Source organism: Geotrypetes seraphini, chromosome 13 (genome assembly GCF_902459505.1).
Source record: "Geotrypetes seraphini chromosome 13, aGeoSer1.1, whole genome shotgun sequence".
NCBI classification, from domain to species: Eukaryota; Metazoa; Chordata; class Amphibia; order Gymnophiona; family Dermophiidae; genus Geotrypetes; species Geotrypetes seraphini.
The window spans coordinates 47296563-47317719 of record NC_047096.1 but is presented as its reverse complement, the minus strand read 5'-3'; the positions used below and the strand labels follow the sequence as shown (position 1 = coordinate 47317719).

The 21157-nt window shown below is 45.9% G+C and overlaps 1 protein-coding gene across 3 annotated transcripts in view; it reads right to left on the bottom strand.

Annotated features, from left to right (window-relative positions):
• Window positions 1-21157, bottom strand: part of NFRKB (nuclear factor related to kappaB binding protein) — a 203937-nt gene that overhangs the window by 118403 nt on the left and 64377 nt on the right. For all 3 annotated transcript variants that reach the window (XM_033918440.1, XM_033918442.1, XM_033918443.1), the window contains 2 exons: window positions 7995-8139; window positions 177-303 (listed from right to left, as the gene is read on the bottom strand). In XM_033918440.1, coding sequence (XP_033774331.1) covers window positions 177-303; window positions 7995-8139 — 272 coding nt within the window. The remainder of the gene's footprint in view (window positions 1-176; window positions 304-7994; window positions 8140-21157) is intronic.

Genomic DNA, 21157 nt, shown 5'->3' with positions numbered 1-21157 from the left:
TTCCCTCTTTAGTCCCTGTCTTTAATTTCATGTCCTCCTCCTACACTGTGAATGTACTTTTGTAACCTGTTCTGAGTTGTGGTAACCTCTAAGAATCACTGTTGAATGGGCTCCAATGTATGAAGACTAGACAGAAAGACTCACTACCCAGAAATACAAAGTATGGCAAAGCTCACCTCTAGTGTCCCCAGCGAGGTACAGGAGGGCAGGATGTACTAGTTCATACCAGTTTGGAGCACAGGAGAACCAGCTGTTTAAAGTGCTTGCTGGAGATGATTGCCATTCCAGAACTCTGTCCTCCATCTAAAAATCATAAGCACAGATTGAAATCTTGCCAGGGGCCACCTGTAACCAGAAACTCATGATATTTTATTCAAGAATGTCAAAAAACATAGAAACATAGAAAATGACGGCAGAAAAGGGCCTCGGCCCATCAAGTCTGCCCACTCTAATGACCCACCCCCCAACTTCACCCCCCAAAACCTTAATTTTATGAAAGACAGAACAGAAAGGGGGCAAGAAAGCACTGAAGGTAAGATGAAGATTAAGACCATTTTTTCCCTTACAGAATCCCCTTCACCTTTCACTAGATAAAGAATGAAGGAGGATTCAACAAGGCAACTGGAATGGCAGGATTTTTTTAATTCATTCTTTTTTGTTAGTGTTGGCTCAAGTCCTGCTGCTAAACTGCTTACAAAATGTCAGCAGATTTATTATATGAAAAAAGTGCAGCCCTGTTTCATCCTTGAGCGACTTACAAGAGGCTTTTATAAAAGGAAAAAAGGGCCAAAAGAAGCTGTTCTGCATGCTGCACCTTGTCTGGCACTCTCAAAAGAACTAAAGTAAACATTATATACAATGAGACAAAATGACAATGAGGTGTTAACTCTTTAAATACTTTCCTCCCAAGGCAAAGGGGGATCATACAAAAACAAAGGCCCAGATTCACTAAATTTATTTAAAAATTTATATACCGCATATTGGCTATGCGGTTTACAAATTACATTATCTTGAGCTCCCTAAGATCCATAAAAAGACAAACAACATGTGTAACACAGGAAGGCAAAATAGTCAGACACTAACAAGTTCTTAAACTTCATCCTAAAGATAGCCACTCAATCGCTGTCGGCCGATTCTCTGGCTGATTTTCAAACAGCGATTGATTCACTATCAAGTTTGCATGCAAATGATTTCCACGAAGATGCAAATCATTTGCATGCAAACTCACAGACTCATCACTCAGTGAGTGATTGAGTCGGTGTAGAGCCCTGACAGTAGTGATTGGAGAAGCAGTCTCCTGTCATGGCTTCTGCTTTTTTTTTTTTTAATGGGATAGATATTCTGTGCAACTTAAACACGCACCATCTGTCCCATTAAAAAAAGCCGACAATCACCCCCCCCCCGAAGTGACCCTTTCCCCCGCCCACCTGCTCCCCCCAAAAAAACAGCAGGAGGGATGCCCACTCCCTCCTACCACCCGACACTCCCTCCCCCAAACTTAAATATGGCAGGAGGGATGCCCACTCCCTCCTGCCATCGACTCCACCCCTGCGCTGAAATGGTAGGAGGGAGTGGGCATCCCTCCTGCCATATTTAAGTTTGGGGGGGAGCATCGGGTGGCAGGAAGGAGTGGGCATCCCTCCTGCCATTTGTGGGTTGCCGTATGTCGGAAGGGGGGGTGCGCGTTTGTCAGGGGTTGTTGGGAAGGGCCGCTGCAAGCGGTGGGACTTTTTTTCTTCTTTTTTTTTTTATGGGGCAGATATTTTGTGTAATATCGCTTGGCTATTTTGCTTGGGGTTTTACAAATTTGCAGGGCCGGATCAGAAAATGGACGATCGAGGGGAAAAACACGCAGTGGGCCGTTTTGTGAATCAGGTTGGTTAGAAAGTGATTATTGCTAAACCTGTGAAAACAGGTTTATTTTTTTTTTTTTTTTATATATATAATTTTTATTCATTTTCAATTTTTACATAAAGTGTACAAAATATTGAAATACAATTAATGAATACACAATATCACTTTTATATCTAATACATAATATTCTGAACATATTTTTATCCCCTCTCCCTCCCCCCACCCTTCTAGTATTTTTTAATCTTTCATTACATATTGTATATCATATTATATCATATGTTGTAAAAATTATTTTCACTACCCATCCCTCCATGTGTGTCACAAAGAAGATATTGAAAAGAAGAAGAGAAATCCTACTATTTATTCATTATAATATTTTGTCAATGGCCCCCATATTTTTATAAATTTAGTATATGTCCCTCTTTGTATTGCTATTGCTCTTTCCATTTTGAATATATGACATATTGTATTCCACCAAAATGTATAATTTAGGTTATTATAATTCTTCCAATTGTTGGTTATATGCTGAATGGCAACCCCTGTCAAAACTAATAAAAGCTTATTATTTTCTGGTGAAATTTGACTTTTTTTTCTCATCATAATTCCAAATAATACTGTATCATATGATATTGCTACATGATTTTCCATCAGTTTATTAATTTGTGGCCAAATTGCATTCCAAAAACTTTTAATGTAGGGACAATGATACAGTAAATGATCCAACGTCCCAGGTTCCAGGTTACAGTGCCAGCATCTATTGGATTTGGAACTATCTAATTTTTGCAAACGTGTAGGGGTCCAAAAAGCTCTATGTAATAAAAAGAACCAAGTTTGTCTCATAGATGCTGACATTGTACATCTCATTCTCCAAGACCAAATTAGTGGCCATTGAGATGCAGTAATTTTATGCTTAATCTCAATGCTCCAAATGTCTCTTAGACCATTTTTTGGTTTTTTATTCAAATATCCAGATATTAATTTATACCACAATGCGGCTTGATGTCCTAGGAAGTCTGCTTGAAAACATAAGAACTTTAAACTATATTGATTATTCAATGTTTTCCATTCAGGGAACCCAACCTGAATGGCCTGCTTCAATTGCAACCATTTAAAACTTTGTGTTTTACTAAGACCAAATTTATGTTGCAATTGTGAAAAATCCAGCAGTTTACCTTCTGAAATAACATCATTTAGAGATCTAATGCCTGCAATAATCCAGTTCTTCCAAAGGATTTGAGCTCCGCCGATTTTGATCTTGGAGTTTATCCATAGAGACTGATTAGTTGACTTGTTTATTGGGATAGGTGTTAATTTACTAATAAACCTCAATGTTTTCCAAGTATCCATTAATATTTTATTTTCTCTGTATCTTCTAGGCATGTTAATACTTGGAAGGTGAACTAAATTTAGGGGAAACATAAGGCGCCATTCCAAATACAACCAATCTGGTGCATTATCTATAAGTTCTGGGAGGATCCAATACATACCCTGACGTAGAATATAGGCTTGATGGTACCTATAAAAATTTGGAAAATTTACCCCTCCCTCCTTAATTGATTTTTGCAAAGTTACTAAAGCTATTCTAGGTATTTTACCAAGCCAAAGAAATTTTGTTAAAATGCTATTAAGCTTTTTATAAAAGGACCCCTGAAAATAAATAGGTATCATACTCATTTGGTAGCAAACTACAGGCAACATCATCATTTTAATTGTTTGAACTCTCCCCCACCAAGAAATATGTAAAGGGTTCCATTGCTCACACAACTCCGTAACTTTTTTTATTACAAATTTTTCATTCTCTTTTACGGTATCTTCAATTGTATTTTTAACTTGAATGCCAAGATATTTAAATCCTTCTTCCTTCCATATGAACGGAAAATCTTTAAATAATCCTTTTACACAGTGAACATTTAAAGGTATAATTTCCAACTTACTCCAGTTAATTTTATAACCTGAAAATTTACCAAACATATCAATTAATTCTAATAGACATGGTAAGGTAGACTCTGGATTTCTCAAATAAAGTAAAATATCATCCGCATATGCTGAAACTTTATATTCCATATCAGAGTATGGAATACCCTGTATTCCCCTTGTTTGCTGTATTGATAATAGTAAGGGTTCTAATACATCAAATAACAAAGGAGATAATGGACAACCTTGTCTAACTCCCCTCTGCAATTTAAAACCTTCAGATATTATATTATTAATACTTAATCTTGCAATCGGGAAGCTATACAATGTTTTTACCATTTGTATAAATCCAGAACCTATACCAAACCACTCTAAAGCTTGATACATAAAATTCAATTCTACCCTATCAAATGCTTTTTCTGCATCCAAGGAAACTGTAAAAGCCGGTTCATCCATTTTTTTTGATAAATTTAACATATGAAACAATAATCTAGAGTTATTAGAGGAGTGCCTTTTAGCAATAAAACCAGTCTGATGCGTGTCTATAATGTGTGGGAGAGCTTTGGCTAATCTCAAAGCCAAAATTTTCGCCAAAAGTTTGTTATCAACATTTATTAAAGATATAGGTCTGTAGTTTGAAACCAAAGTAGGATCTTTATTTGGCTTAGGCAAAACTATTACTATTGATTCAGCCATAGTACCTTTAATATCACCTTTTTTAAGTTGTGTTTGATATAAATTTAGTAAAAATGGGGAAATGACATTTTGAAATGTTTTATAGAATTCTACTGTATAACCATCACCACCTGGAGCGGATCCAACTCTAAGAGATCTCAATGCTGTTTCTAATTCTTTTAATGATATAGGTTCATCTAAACTCCGGTGAAAACAGGTTTAGATGATCGCTGACTTTAGTGAATCAGGGCCAAAGATTCTTCTGAAAATTGGATTAAAAAATATACACTTCTCCCTCTGTATTCGCAGTTTCAGCAATTGCAGTTTCGATTATTCGCAGTTTTTAGCTTGCTGGCTCCTCCCCACCAAATTACATCAGCTTGCATAGAGAAATTGCTCATTCCAAGCATTCACGGAATTTTGCCTCTCCAACAGGAAAAGGCCATATCTCCCACCATGTTATTCGCGGTTTCACCTTATTCACAATGGTTTTTAATAGAAAACAGTGAAGATGCGGTTTTTCTGTATTCTGTTAATCCCCTATCACAGCGAATACTAAGGGAGAAGTGTATTCCTTTTATAACACACTTCTTGGTGTGTGTGCATGTTTTTACACAGGCAAAAGAAAGATTAAGTATTCATCAAATTCTCTATTTGCCTTTGGGATATCACACTTCAACAACAGAGACACTGGACTATAGGAATAGAGAATGGCACGGGGAAAAATTTTGTAATTTCTGCCCCATCTCCGCGAGCTCAGTTGCCGTTCTCACCCTGTCCCCGTGAACTCAGTCCCCATCCCCACCCCATCCCTGCGAGCTCAGTCCCTGTCTCCGCCCATCCCCATAAGCTCAGTCTCCATCCCTGCAAACCATCTGATCCTATCCACACAAGCCTTGAATAGTTATGATTTTATATTGAACTTATTTTATTAAAGTATAAAAAGAAACAATATTCTTACAATTGTCATTTTATAAACACAAATAATACAGAGCAAGGATCAACAAAACCTGTCTCCCATCCCCTTCACAAATATCCCCTCCACGATCAAAAAAACTGAATAAGCCAAATTATTACAGAATGTTACACAGAAAAATCATACGAATGGAATACCACACTGGAGAGAAAGCTCAAAAAGGCCTCAACGACGACAGAAGCACAGCACAATGGAGAAGTCGTGAGGATAAGATGTCAATAATTCAGCCTCGGGTATACAATTCAAAATACACTTTATTGGTAGTAGCACTGTGAATACTTGACATCGACAGTGTTTCAGAATCAATACCTTTTTTTCCTTCTGTTTTGAGGAATTCTCAATCGCGCAGCATTTTATCCAGAGTTGTTTTTAGCCTTGATCCATGAGTCTTTGTATCAGGACCCTTAGGGACCCCTGAGGAAGACATTTTTGTCGAAACACGGACCGTGATCAAAACATTCAAGATATTGAAGGGAATTGACTTAGTAGAGAGAGATTGTTCACTCTCTCCGAGATGAAGAGAACCAGAGGGCACTCACTAAAGTTAAAAGGGGAATAGATTCCATACAAACATAAGGAAGTTCTTCTTCACCCAGAGAATGGTAGAAATCTGGAACGTTCTTCCAGAGGCTGTTATAGGGGAAAGCACCCTTCAGGGATTCAAGAAAAGATTGGATAAGTTCCTGCTGGAACAGAACATACGCAGGTAATGCTAGTCTCAAATAGGGCACTGGTCTTCGACCTAAGGGCCGCAGCATGAGCAGACTGCTGGGCACGATGGACCACTGGTCTGACCCAGCAGCGGCAAATCTTATGTTCTTAAGTTCCATGATTTGGGTCTAGGCATTTCTTATGTGAATTATTGGACTGTATTTTTAATAAAGCCTGCATCTTGAACATCATCTTCTCCACAGCGTTTTTGTTTTCATTCTGCTGACCATTTGACATTTCTTCTTTCTCCTTGCTCACCATTCATCTTCAATCTCTGCATATGTATTGTTCCCCATGTTCAGTATCTCCCTTCTCTATGTCTCCTATACATCCCTTTCTAGTATTTTCCCTGTGCCCATCTCCCTGCCTTCATCATCTCACCATTCTATGATCCCCTCCCCCTGTGTACAGGGAGTGGGAAAAGAGAAATATCCAGGGTGCATCTCTCCCACTCCCTCTACTGCTACATCCAACATTTCTCTCTCTCTCATCCCGTGGATCATGTGCATCATTTTTCACCACTGCCCACCAGCCCCATGCCCAACATTTCTCCTTCTATCACTACTCTCCAGCACCATGTCACATCTCTCCCTTCATCGCTATGTCCAACATTCCTCCCCCTTGCATCCCCTTCAATCTGTCCCTCTACCTCTTCACCACTATATCCAATATTTCTCCCTCTCATCCTTCTCTTCCCCATACATCTCTACCTCACTCCTCTCTGCCCAACAATTTTCCTTTCTTCCTTTCCCCATGTGCACCATCTTTTTCCCTTTCACTCACACACTTATGCCCAACAATTCTCCCTTTCTATTCCCTCCCTATGTCCCAAATTAGTGCTCCCTTACTCCCTCATGTCCCGAATTCATGCTCCTTCCCTTCCTTCTGTGTCCTGAGTTCATGCTCCGCAACCCTGCTTTACAGCCTTTGTACCAAATTCATGCCACTCCCATGTTCCAACACTCCTTCCCCCCCTCCTTCCTCCCACATTTATATCTCTTCTGTCCCTTACTTGTTCCCTTCAGAGACATCCAGTTGGGCTACTCCTTCCTGCCTTCAGCCATACTTGTTCTTTGCAGGGACGTGGGCAGCGGCTCTTGCACGCTGCATGTGGCTGACCCACAAGCCTTGGAGGGAAGACTTCCAGGTCAGCCACGTGCAGCCTGCAAGAACTACTGCCCGCGTTCCTGCAAAGAACAAGTGCGGCTGAAGGCAAGAAAGAGCAGCCCACCTGGAAAGAGAACTGTTGAGGTAACTGTGATCCCCAGCAGACCTTGAAAGGCTTCCCTCCAACGTCAGCTCTGACATCAGAGGGAAGCCTTCCGGGTCAGCTCGACAGAGGAGGACAGGAACGTGGCCTGTTTACAAATCTAATCTAATCTAATCCTTAGGTTTGTATACCGCATCATCTCCATGTTCGTAGAGCTCGACGCGGTTTACAGTAGGAGAAATGTATCCCTGGCCTCAGGGGTGGCGAACGGCAGTGGCTCCACATTAGGGAGGAAAGAGACGGGAGTCCCACCCACTGCAGGGACAAAGATTTTTAGTGTTCTCATGGACGATGAAAAGTTTTGTTCCCATGTTTGCGGTGAATCAGTTTTTGGTGTCTCTATAATCGCGGACAAACCAAGGCCCACCGCAGCTTGCCGCAGTGTTTCTTCACCGTATCATTCTCTAATAGGAACCACACAACTGACAACATGATATCAGATTTCTGGATTAAATCAGTTGCTCAAATTCTGCGGTCTAGTGAATTTTGCAAAAAGAAAAAGCAAAATAAAAATTATGGGGTAGTGAGAAGGAGCATTCATCTTATTACATTACCCCTAGAAATAAAGAAGTCCTACTTCACAGCACTTCTCACCAATGGAAGACTAGCCTGACCCTCCAGAAGTAGGATCTCCATCAACAGGCAGAAGAAGTTGGGAGAGATTTCGTTGAATGCCAGGCCCGGCTTCACATCCTCCTCTTCCTCCTCCTCTTCTTCCTCCTCCTCCTCTTCTAAGGGTCTGTAAGAAAAAGATTATTGTACTGGTTGAATTTTGGTATTTAGAATAATATGATTTTTATATGCAGGTACAAATAGGATACCTCTGCTCTATAGAGTGCCAGCAAGCCAAAGTTCAGAACTACAGAGGTATATTATTTTAATCCTGATCCCGAGTTCAGTTCTGCCTCTCTTGCAATAGAATAGCAGGAAGTACTATAGGTCAAGACCGCCCTTCTCCCATTCACATAGCTTTATCAATGTATTCTAATCCTGACCTGACCTGCTACACCCCTGCTGTGCTGTACTGAGATTCCACAAACAGTTTTGCCATTCCCCCACCTCCACAGCCTCCAGTTCTGGTGATCTCACAGCTCTGCCAATGCTCTTAAAATTGTAAAACTATTCATAGTAAATCTGTAAGATTATTACTTGACAGGATTGCACTAATTATCCTTATTTAAGTCTTTAGTCATTAGCTATATTGACTATTGAAATGCTCTTTACAATGAGATCCATAGGTTTATGTTAAACAGATTTCAGACTATTTGAATTCCCTCCATTTGATTGCTCTACCATGATAAAAGGACTGATTATAGTTCTCCTTTACTTAAAGAGAGCCATTGGTTGCCGGTAGCCTACAATCACAATCTCAGTTCAGGTAGTTAAAGCCATGTGTATCAGACAACCAGCATCACTTTTCAACAATCTGAGTCCTCACACACTATTTTCAAAATGATAAGCTACTGTTTATTCTGCTTCCCCCTTCAGGCACACCTTGAGGCTACCCAAAACTCAGCCTTTTATATTCTAGCTCCACTGCTATGGAACTTGCTCCCCAGCTATTTAGGAACTGAAGATTCAAAAGCTAGATTTAAATCAGGCTGTAAGGGGTATTATTTTTCTTTAACTTTCGGCAACTGAAGGTCACTGGGCGATTAGAGATGAGAATTTTCTTTTCCTCTGCAGTATCTGTAGAGGGTTTTTGTTGTTATTAGTTTTATTTGGTAAATCCCTCTGATACCCTGTGAATGGCATTATGTTATGTCTTGCAATAAACCTAAACCTATTTGGACAATAAAATGGGACGTAGCATTACTTTGATAATATTGAGAGTGCAGATTCAATCTTCGAGGCTGTAGTTGTAGTTTCCATAAGGGAAACATTCAGCAAGTAAGTGTTGAGGAGGTAAGAGTTATTATTTCAAAAGTTACTCCAACAAAATCTTTAGTTGATCCCTGTAACACTATGATCATGTGTGATTTGGCAGGGCAGATTGCTCCATTTGTAGCTCATGTTGTCAATAAATCGTTGGTGTCAAGAAAATTTCCTGAAGAATGCAAACAGTCCACTGTTAGGCCTATTTTAAAAAAGAAAGGATTAGCATTATATCAGATGGCTAGATACTGTTTTTTGGGAAGATATTGGAGAAGCTAGTTCTACTACAGTTAGAAAGCACAGTTACTTACCGTAACAGGTGTTATCCAGGGACAGCAGGCATATATTCTCACATGTGGGTGACGTCATCTACGGAGCCCCGATGCGGAAGCATTTTCAAGCAAACTTGATTGAAGATTTAAGTTTGCTCTGCTGCTCCACACATGCGTGCCTTCCTGCTCCACTAGGGGGCGCATCCCCTCGTGGTCTCCAGTTCATTTAACTAGCAAAGAAGCCAACCTCGGGGAGGTGGGCGGGTTGTGAGAATATATGCCTGCTGTCCCTGGATAACACCTGTTACGGTAAGTAACTGTGCTTTATCCCAGGACAAGCAGGCATGATATTCTCACATGTGGGTGACCTCCAAGCTAACTGAAAAGGGATGAAGGGAAGTTGGCAATTTAAGCAAATAGATTTCGCAAAACCGATTGGCCGAACCGGCCATCGCTCCTGGACAGTGAGTCCAGACAGTAGTGGGAGGTGAAAGTATGAACCGAAGACCACGTGGCAGCCTTGCAGATTTCCTCGATAGGTGTGGACCTGAGGAACGCTACGGAGGCTGCCATTGCTCGGACCGTGTGTCCCGTTACTCGACCATGCAGCGCGAGACCAGCCTGAGCGTAGCAGAAGGAGATGCAATCGGCCAACCAGTTGGACAAGGTGCGCTTGGAAACTGGGTGACCTAACCGGTTTGGGTCGAAGGACAAAAACAATTGTGGGACTTTCCGGTGTGACTGAGTGCGTTGGAGGTAGAAGGCCAACGCTCTCTTACAGTCAAGAGTGTGGAGCACCACCTCTCTGGGATGAGAGTGGGTCTTGGGAAAAAACACAGGCAAGACAATGGACTGATTGAGGTGAAAATCAGATACTACTTTAGGCAAGAACTTTGGATAAGTGTGGAGTACCACCTTGTCGTGATGGAATACCGTGAAGGGTGGGTCCGCTACCAGAGCCTGTAACTCACTAACCCGCCGAGCGGAAGTGAGCGCAAGCAGGAAAATTACCTTCCAAGTGAGGAATTTTGGATGGCATTTGTCTAGGGGCTCAAATGGAGGTTTCATTAGTTGAACCAGAACCACGTTGAGGTCCCAAACCACCGGAGGAGATTTGAGAGGAGGGTGGACATTCAGGAGACACTTCATGAAGCGAGAGACTAAGGGATGGAGCGAGAGGGCTTTCCCTTCCAGGGGCTGGTGAAAGGCCGCAATCGCACTGAGGTGTACTCGAATGGAGTTGGTCTTTAGGCCGGAGTGAGATAATTGAAGTAAATAGTCAAGGACCAGAGGGATGGGGACCGACACCGGGTCCTGGCTGTGGGAGGAGCACCAGGTTGAGAATCTGGTCCACTTTTGGGAGTAGCAGGTTCTCGTCGAGGTTTTTCTAGAGGCTTCCAGTATCTCCTTGACTGATTGAGACACGGGGAGAGAAGTCAGGGGGAAAGAAACCAAGCATTCAGATGAAGAGATTAAAGATTGGGATGTAACAGCGAACCCTGACCCTGTGATAGTAGAGAGGGAAACCGAGGCAGAGGCAGTGGATCTCTGACACTGAGTTGAAGTAGGAGGGAAAACCAAGGCTGGCGTGGCCAGCGAGGAGCAATCAGGATCAGGGTGGCTTGTACTGTTTTCAGGTGGACAAGTGTCCGCAGGATCAGAGGAAACGGTGGAAACGCGTACAGGAACCTTCCCTCCCAGTCGAGGAGGAAGGCGTCGGCCTCGAGCCGATCCGGGGAGTACATCCGGGAGCAGAAGAGAGGCAGTTTGTGATTGTGGGGGGATGCGAACAGATCTATTTGAGGTGTCCCCCACTGTTCAAACACCTGTCGTAAGGTCTGAGAGTGCAGTGACCATTCGTGTGGCTGGAGGAGGCGGCTGAGTCTGTCCACCAGACAGTTTTGTTCTCCTTGTATGTACACCGCTCGAAGGAAGGTGTTGTTGGAGATTGCCCATTTCCAGAGGCGCAGAGCTTCCCGGCAGAGGGGCCAAGACCCTGTTCCCCCTTTTTTGTTTACGTAGTACGTTGCTACCTGGTTGTCGGTTCAGATGAGAACCACCCGGTCGTGGAGCAGATGTTGAAAAGCTACAGCTGCGAGATAGATGGCCCGAAGCTCTAGCACGTTGATGTGGCAGCGACGGTCCCTTGAGTGCATAGGCCCTCCAGATGGGCTCCCCAAGCGTACTCCGATGAGTCCGTGGTGAGGACCTTGTTGTGTGGGGGGGCGAGGAAGAGCAAACCTTTGGAAAGATTTGAAGAGTCGGCCCACCAGCGGAGCAATCGTTGCAAGGAAGGAATCACTGTCACGGGGCGATCGATCGAGTCCCGATCTTGACACCATTGAGAGGCTAGGTTCCATTGAGGGATTCTCAGGTGGAGACGGGCGAATAGTGTGACGTGGACGGTGGAGGCCATGTGGCCTAGTAGAGTCATCATCTGTCAAGCTGATACCGAGGGTAGCAGTGAGATCTTTCGACTCAGATTTACTAACGCCTCTAGATGTGGAGGGGGGAGGAAGGAACGGATGCGAACCGTGTCCAACATGGCCCCGATGAACTGCAGGAACTGCGAGGGGCTCAGTTTGGATTTTGGGAAATTTACCTCGAACCCCAGACTCTGTAGGTAGGTAATAGTCTGTTGGGTCGCTGAGATAACCCCTTCCCTGGACGGGGCTTTGATCAGCCAGTCGTCCAGGTAGGGGAATACCTGAAGGCCCTGGGAGCGTAAGGCAGCTGCGACCACCACGAGGCACTTGGTGAAGACCCGGGGTGACGATGCTAGGCCGAAGGGGAGGACTCGGTATTGTAGGTGCAGGTCCCCTACTTGGAAACGCAAGAACTTGCGGTGAGCGGGGTGCACTGGGACATGTGTGTACGCCTCCTTCAGATCGAGGGAGCAGAGCCAATCGCCTTTCTCGATCAGGGGGTAGAGGGTCGGTAGGGAAAGCATCCGAAATTTTTCCCGTACCAGAAATTTGTTGAGTCGTCTCAAGTCTAGTATTGGGCGTAGGTCTCCCGTTTTCTTCGGTACCAGGAAGTAACGGGAGTAGAAGCCCTTCCCCTGTTGGTCGGGGGGAACCTCCTCCACCGCTCGCAGGCGAAGCAGATCTCGAGCTTCTGAGAGGAGTAGTGGTAGCAGCGTTCGGTTGGGAGGGCACTTCCCTGGGGGGCTGTCTGGGGGAATGGCTCGAAAGTTGAGAGAGTATCCTGATGAGATCACACCAAGGACCCATGCGTCCGACGTGAGTTGTTCCCAGTGAGGGTAAAAAGCTCTGAGGCGGCCCCCGATAGGTAGGGAGCCTGGAACTCTGGCGGAGGGGGTCAGTCTCCTTCCACGTATCCTGTCAAAAGGACGGGGATGGTTTGGTAGTTGCAGACGGTTGGGATTTGGGTGGGGCCCGGTGGTGGGTTTGCGGACGCCTGGGCGGAGGCCGGGAGAAGGCAGGAGTGGATTTTTGCGGGTAGCGGCGCGGAGGGGCCCTGAATGGCCTGCACGCGGGCGGTTTTGGCTTTTGCCGGACAAGGGAGGCAAATGAGCGTTCGTGTTCAGAGAGGCGTTTTGTAGCCGCCTCGATAGTGTCGTCAAATAGCTCTTTTCCCACGCAGGAGAGGTTAGCCAACCGGTCCTGTAAGTTGGGGTCCATGTCGACCAGGCGCAGCCAAGCTAGTCGGCGCATGGCGATAGCAAAGGCTGCCTCTCTGGAAGAGAGTTCGAAGCCATCGTAGGCCGCGTGGAATAGATGGAGGCATAGGTTGGAGAGGGACTCTACAAGCAGGCTAAACGTTCCTTGGCAGGAGGCTGGTAAGTCCGTCTCAAAGGCTCTCAGTAGTCCGATGAGGTGTTTGAGGTAGGATGTGAAGGTGAAAGTGTAGCTTTGCACCCTAGAGGCCATCATCGCATTTTGATATAGTCTCCTGCCGAACTTGTCCAGGGTTCGGCCTTCCCGACCTGGGGGGACCGTGGCTGAGACCCGGGAGGGGTGAGCCTTTTTCAGGGACGATTCTACCAACAGCGACTGGTGGGAGAGCTGTGGTTGTTCAAACCCCGGGTAGGGTACCGTACGGTACTTGGCCTCCATTTTGGAGGGGACGTCTGTGACCATATAGGGGGTCTCCAGGTTCCTGAAGAAAGCCTGTTGGAGTACCGGATTAGGCGGTAAGCGAAGGGACTCTCTGGGCAGTGATGGCATGTCCAGCTCTGCTAGGTACTCCTTTGAGTATCTGGAGTCGGACTGGAGGTCTAAGTCCAAAGCGTGGCCCATGTCCTGGACAAAGCGAGTGAAGGATGGGCGGGATGTTCCCGAGGCCCCGTGTGGGGTCGGTGAATGAGACATCCGTCGGGTGGAGAAGGACGGGGAGGCTTCCCTCGAGTATCGAGGTTGCCGCTCCGATCCACGTTCCGAGACCGGGGAAGCACTGTGAAAGTGTTCCGGGGTCGGGGATCTCCGACGTCTCAAGGAGCCCCTCGGAGACGATGCCGGGGTTCGGGGTACCGATCGATTTTGAATCGGTGACCTCGACCCGGACTCCCTCGGTAAAAGCCTGATACCTCGGATCGGAGCCCCGGTCCGAGGGGGAGTTCGGAGGATGCGCGGGTTGGAGAGTGATAACTCCGCCACCCTGAGCGGTCCCGTACGAGGTGTAGGGGAACGGCCTCGTAGAGTGGGGGAACTCCGGGCCTTCTTGGAGGTACGGCGGTTCGAGGTTTCTGTCGGTTTAGCACGACGTTTTGCCCTGTGGCGGTCTGTGGAGGGAGAGCGCCTCGGGTGCCTCGGCGAGGAGTCAGAGGAGGATGAGATGCGGCGGAGCTTGCACACTTTTCCCCGAGGTGGCTTGACACGAGGCTCAGGCTGGTCTGGCACATGCGGGGTCGAGGTCGAGGCCAGTTGTAGATGGGCCATTGCAGCGGACAGCTCCGACGAGATCATTGCTCGGAGTAGGTCCTGGAAGACAGGCACGGACAGCATCGAAGGCATGTCCATTGCCTCGGTGCACTCCACCGGGGGCAACCTCGTATCAGAGTATTCCCGTGTGGTGGAGGCACGGCCCGAAGGCTTGGAGGGCTTCGCCGGGGCTGTAAGCATGGGGCTTCCGCCATGCGTCGCCGGTGTCCCCAAGGTTGGTTTCTTTGCTGGTAAGGAACCTGAAGAGGGAAGAGGGGACTTACCCGGAGCCGAGGTTTTCTGTTGTCCCGAGGACTTCGGGGTCGAGTCTCGAGGCGATGCCGAGGTCAAGGCCGGGGCCGACCTCGAGGCCGAGGTAGGGGGTTGGTCTGGGGCGAAAAGATCCGCCATGCGGGCTTTCCTTCGACGGAGGGCCCAGTTCTGGAAAGTAGCGCACTGGGGGCAGGAGTCGGTTGGATGAGCGGCCCCCAGGCAAAGGATGCACCGGCGATGTGGGTCTGTGATGGAAAGAAGCCACTCCACCGGGTGCACTTTTTAAAGCCGGTCAAAGGCCGGGACATAGAATTGAAAGTGGCCGCGGCTCGAGTAGCCACGCGGCCACGGGGACCCGGAAGCCTCTGGGTCGGTGAAAAACGAAGCAGGAATCAAGTTAAAAAAGAAAAATTCGTGCACAGCGACTTAATCGAGAAAAAACAAGAAAAAATTGCGGTGCTAGAAGGCAGTTGGGGCAGAGCCTGAAAAAACACGACTTCTAGGCTCAGCGGAAAATTTTGAACTGGAATTCCAGTTAGCAGGGCAGGCAGAAGCAAGTCGGGAGGCAGGCGAAGAGGAGCTGAGAGAGGAGAAAAGAAGGTAGAAGGAAGGAATCGGAGAAGCAGGGCAGGCGAGAGTGAGGGGCAGAGGCGAGAGCTAGCTCCGCCCACCCCTCTGACGTCAGCCAGGCACCGATCCGAAGCTCCCCCTTAAAAGGGGAGGAGCCAACGGCGCCCAGCCGTTCGGCGCGCGGCGAAGGCGAGCGGTAAAGGCGCTCGCCTTAGCGAGAGCGCCTTTGCGAAGGGCCTTGCAAGGGACGAGTATCTACTATCAAGAACACCGAGGAGGACTGAACGGTAAGGAAGCGACAAACACAGAAGGTAAGGAAGAGACAGACGCCAAGGGAATAAACCCACACATACAATCAAGGTGAGGTAGAGCGGAGACAGCACACACAAAAGTGAGAGCAAGGCAAGCAACATAAGGAAGCAGCAGGCAAGGGACACAAGCACACACGAGGGAAGCAAGAAATGGAAGCCCAAGGAAGTCAGAAGGTGAGCTTTCCGGTCTTCTGTATCGGCTGCAATATGTATGACTACCTCCCTTCGGGGATCCAGGCATACATTTGCAATCGATGCATGGAGATGGATAGCTTGAAATGTCAGGTAAGACTATTGGAAGGAACAGTGATGGAACTCGAAGACAGAATCCGAGCACAGGAGAAGATTCTAGTGGAGTACAGCCCAAACGACGAGGTCAAGGAACTAGAAATGTTCATAGAGGAAGCTCATCAGCACCATGTAGAGATCCCAGGGCTGGAAAACTGTACTCAGGAAACCCATGTGAGGAGAGAAGACACCCATGCAAACACAGAAGAAACCGAAGACGAGGTAGGAGACAACCGCACACCAGGAGGAATAGTGAGAGCACAGGAAGACATCCCCCCACCCAAAGAACAGGAAACAATTTCAAGAGTATCATTGGAGGAAGAAGACTGGCCCTACTCCAAGGACGTGGACCTACGCCCCCCAAGGAACTCCCGAATAAAGAAGATGGGGATCATCGTAGGCGACTCCATTATACGACATGTGGACAGCCACACCGCAGGAGGAAGAGAGGACAGAGTTGTCACCTGTCTGCCTGGAGCAAGAGTGAAGGATGTGACCAACAGGATCTCCAGGATCATAGATGGCGCAGGGGGAGAGGACACCGCTGTGCTTATCCACGTGGGAACAAATGATGTGAGCGGGCGGAAGTATGACAGGGAAGAGCTGAAGGGCCAGCTCCGCTCACTCGGAAGACAACTGAAGATCAGGGAGGTGAAGGTGGCCTTCTCTGAGATCCTCCCAGTACCAAGAGCAGATGGAAAGAGACAAGGGGAATTGCAAGTAATCAACGCCTGGATGAGACGATGGTGCGAAGAAGAAGGCTTCGACTTCGTGCGCAACTGGACGGCGTTCTGGGGAAAAAGCAAGTACTACAGAAGGGACGGACTACACCTCAACAAGGAAGGAGCAAGAGTTTTGGCAGGCAACATGAAGAAGGCAATCGAGAAGGCTTTAAACTGAAAGATAGGGGAAAGCCGACAGTCGACCACCGGTCGATGGCACGGATAGCGGGATGCCCCGACGAAGAAGCCAAGGACTACTACTCCTACACAAGAGAAGACGACCTCACAGCCAATAAGGGAGAAAAAGCAGGAAGGGACAACTCAGACACAGGAGGGGACGACCACACAGCAAACAAGGGTGATAACACAGGAGCAGTAAAGGATACCGTAATTGAAACTATAGGGATGGCCAAGAGTAGAAGGTCCAAAAAGGTAACACGAAGGGAACTTAGATGTATGTATATGAATGCTAGAAGTCTAGGTAACAAAATGGAGGAACTAGAGACAATAGCAAGACATGACATATTGGATATCATTGGCATAACAGAAACATGGTGGAATGAAGAAAACAAATGGGACACAGTACTACAAGGATACAAACTGTATAGAAGAGATCGAGTAGGGCAGAAAGGTGGAGGTATTGCTCTATATGTTAAGGAGGGAATAGATTCTGTTGAAATGGTTACAACAGAAATGAAAGAGAAGCTTGAGTCACTCTGGATCAAAATTCCTGGTCAATATGGCGCAGATACGAAAATTGGCCTTTACTATCGTCCCCCAGGACAGGCGGAGGAAACTGACTCAGAAATGATGGAGGAAATCAAACAAGAATGCAAGACAGGAAATGTAATTATATTGGGAGACTTCAATTTCCCAGGGATAGACTGGAAACTAGCAACCTCCAACTGCGGCAAGGAGGCCAAGTTCCTGGAGGTGCTAGGGGATTGCTTCCTGGAACAAATGGTAAAAGAGCCGACAAGAGGCAACGCCACCTTGGATTTGGTCCTAAATGGCCTCACGGGACCGATAACAGAAGTGGAAGTCGTGGTTCCACTGGGAACGAGTGATCACAATGTAATCAACTTTAAACTTGACATCGGGAAAGGGAAACATGCCAAAACCTTAACCACCACCTTAAACTTTAAAAAGGGTAAATACGATCGCATGAGAGCCATGGTAGAAAAACGACTCGAGAAGATGGTGGACAAACTTGAAACGGTAGATCAGGCATGGTCCCTACTGAAAAATACTATCACAGAAGCACAAGATCTCTACATTCCGAGGATTTCCAAAGATCGGAGAACAAAGAGCAAAAGAGAACCGGCATGGCTTACCATACAGGTGAAGGAAGCCATAAAAGAAAAGAAGGACTCTTTCAAAAAATGGAAATGCATAAAGACAACCGAAGCCTGGAACAAACATAAAGATGATCAGAAGAAATGTCACAAGGCGGTGAGGGATGCCAAACAGGAGTATGAGGAAAAAATAGCCCAGGAGGCCAAAAACTTCAAGCCCTTCTTTAGATACGTGAAAGGGAAAAAACCTGCAAAAGAGGCAGTGGGACCCCTGGACGACCAGGGAAGAAAAGGGTACATCAAGGAAGATAAACAAATCGCAGACAAACTAAATTCCTTCTTTGCGTCCGTCTTTACGAAGGAGGACACCTCAACAATACCTGAAGCGGAGAAAGTGTTTCCAGGAGAAATAGAAGACAGCCTCACCACAGTTGAAGTGGACTTAGACCAGATATACTATCAGATCGACAAACTTAAAAGTGACAAATCCCCTGGACCGGATGGAATTCACCCGAGAGTCTTAAAGGAATTGAAGGTTGAAATCGGAGAGTTATTGCAAAAACTTGCAAACCTGACAATCAGAACTGGACAGATACCGGACGACTGGAGGATAGCGAACGTCACGCCAATTTTTAAAAAAGGATCGAGAGGGGAACCGGGCAACTATAGGCCTGTGAGTCTTACGTCTGTCCCCGGCAAGATGGTTGAAGCACTGATCAAGGATAGCATAGTCTGGCACTTGGACGCACACGACTTGATGAAACCCAGTCAACATGGATTCAGGAAAGGGAAATCATGTTTGACGAATTTACTCCAATTTTTTGAGACTGTGAACGAGCAAATTGATAATGGGAAGCCGGTGGACATAATATACTTGGACTTCCAGAAAGCGTTCGACAAAGTTCCACACGAAAGACTTCTCAGGAAACTACAAAGCCATGGCATAGAGGGGGATATACAAAGGTGGATAGGCAAATGGCTGGAAAACCGAAAGCAGAGAGTGGGCATAAATGGGAAGTTCTCCGACTGGGAGAAAGTGACTAGTGGTGTACCACAGGGCTCGGTACTTGGGCCGATCCTTTTTAATATTTATATCAATGACCTGGAGGAAGGAACAACCAGTGAGATCATCAAGTTTGCAGATGATACAAAACTATGCCGGGCAATCAGATCGCAGGAGGATAGAGAGGAACTCCAGAGCGACTTGTGTCGGTTAGAAACATGGGCGGAGAAATGGCAGATGAAGTTCAATGTGGAGAAATGCAAGGTAATGCATTTAGGCAATAAGAATAAGGAATACGAGTATACAATGTCAGGTGCAACTCTGGGGAAGAGTGAACAAGAAAAGGACCTGGGTGTACTGATAGATAGGACCCTGAAGCCGTCGGCACAATGCGCGGCAGCGGCAAAGAAGGCAAATAGAATGTTGGGCATGATAAAGAAAGGAATCTCGAGTAGATCGGAGAAAGTTATAATGCCGCTTTATAGGGCAATGGTCAGACCACACTTGGAATACTGCGTCCAACATTGGTCTCCCTACCTAAAGAAGGATATAAAACTGCTGGAGAGGGTGCAGAGACGAGCAACAAAACTGGTGAAGGGTATGGAGAAACTGGAATACGAGGATAGACTTATAACACTAGGATTGTTCTCCCTAGAGAAAAGGAGACTGCGTGGGGATATGATCGAGACCTTCAAAATACTGAAAGGAATCGACAAAATAGAGCAGAGAAGATTATTTACATTGTCCAATTTGACACGGACTAGAGGACATGAAATGAAGCTAAGGGGGGACAGGTTCAGGACTAATGTCAGGAAGTTCTGCTTCACTCAGAGAGTGGTTGACGCCTGGAATGCCCTCCCAGAGGAGATTATTGCGGAATCGACCGTCCTAGGCTTCAAGAGCAAACTAGATGCATATCTCCTTAAGAGAGGCATATAAAGATATGATGGATTATAAATTACGCCAGGGTACACCTGGCAGGGCCTCCGCGTGCGCGGATCGCCGGACTTGATGGACCAAAGGTCTGATCCGGAGATGGCAGTTCTTATGTTCTTATGTTCTTATGGAGACCACGAGGGGATGCGCCCCCTAGTGGAGCAGGAAGGCACGCATGCGTGGAGCAGCAGAGCAAACTTAAATCTTCAATCAAGTTTGCTTGAAAATGCTTCCGCATCGGGGCTCCGTAGATGACGTCACCCACATGTGAGAATATCATGCCTGCTTGTCCTGGGATAAGAACATGTTCAGGAGGTAGGTTGTTTAGTTCCACAACAGTTTGTATTTAGGAAGTTTCATAGTGTGGATCTGTTATTAACATCAGTAGTAGAAATTTTGAGAGAAGGATTTGATCAACATGTTTCCTACTGTATGGTTTTTCTTGACGTTTCAAGGGCATTTGATACTGTTAATTTAAATCTATTACCATTGAAATTATCCAATTTAGGAATTTGTGGTTTTCATCATATCTTCTGGGAAGATCATTTATTGTCCATAACGGACAATTGGTGTCAGGAAGAAAGATTGTTAAAAAAAGGTGTGCCTCAGGGATCCGTCCTATTAGCTCTGTTATTCAACATATATTTAGCAACATTGGGAAAAAGATTTTGTAACCCATGCATTACTAAATTTATGCAGACAATATCTTGTTCTTTTTCCCAGTTGAGAAGAGTATGTTGGAAGTTGAGAAGGATTTAAATAGATATATAGGGATGTGAATGAATGGATGGATGAACATGGATTACAGTTGAATGTTGGGGAAAAGATAATGATTGTGAGTGATAAAGATGTAGAGAAGCTTCCGACAGAATTCGTGGTTCAAGGTCTGCAATTAGCGGTTAAGAGAGAGATGGTAATTTTGGGTGTCTGTTTAGACTATGTGATTTCGATGGGGAAACAAATCCTCAGGGTTGTCCAGGGTGGGTATTCACAGTTGCATACATTTTATCGGTTGAGACCAATGCTTCTGCCATATGATGTTCAGTCTGTGGCTCAAGCATTGATACTAACATGCTTTGGATTACTGCAATATGCTCTATTTAGGTCTGCCCAAAACTAAATGTAAAGCACAACAGCTGATGAATTCAGCAGCGAGAATGATTATGGGAATATCAAGGATAGTACATATTACCCCGGTATTAAAGCAATTACACTGGCGTCGAATACCACAAAGAATTTGTCATAAAGTGTTGTCTACGGTGCATCAGATCTTACATGGGTCAGTTCCTTTAGGTTTCCATACTCTCTGGATGGTATATCAGCCCAGTA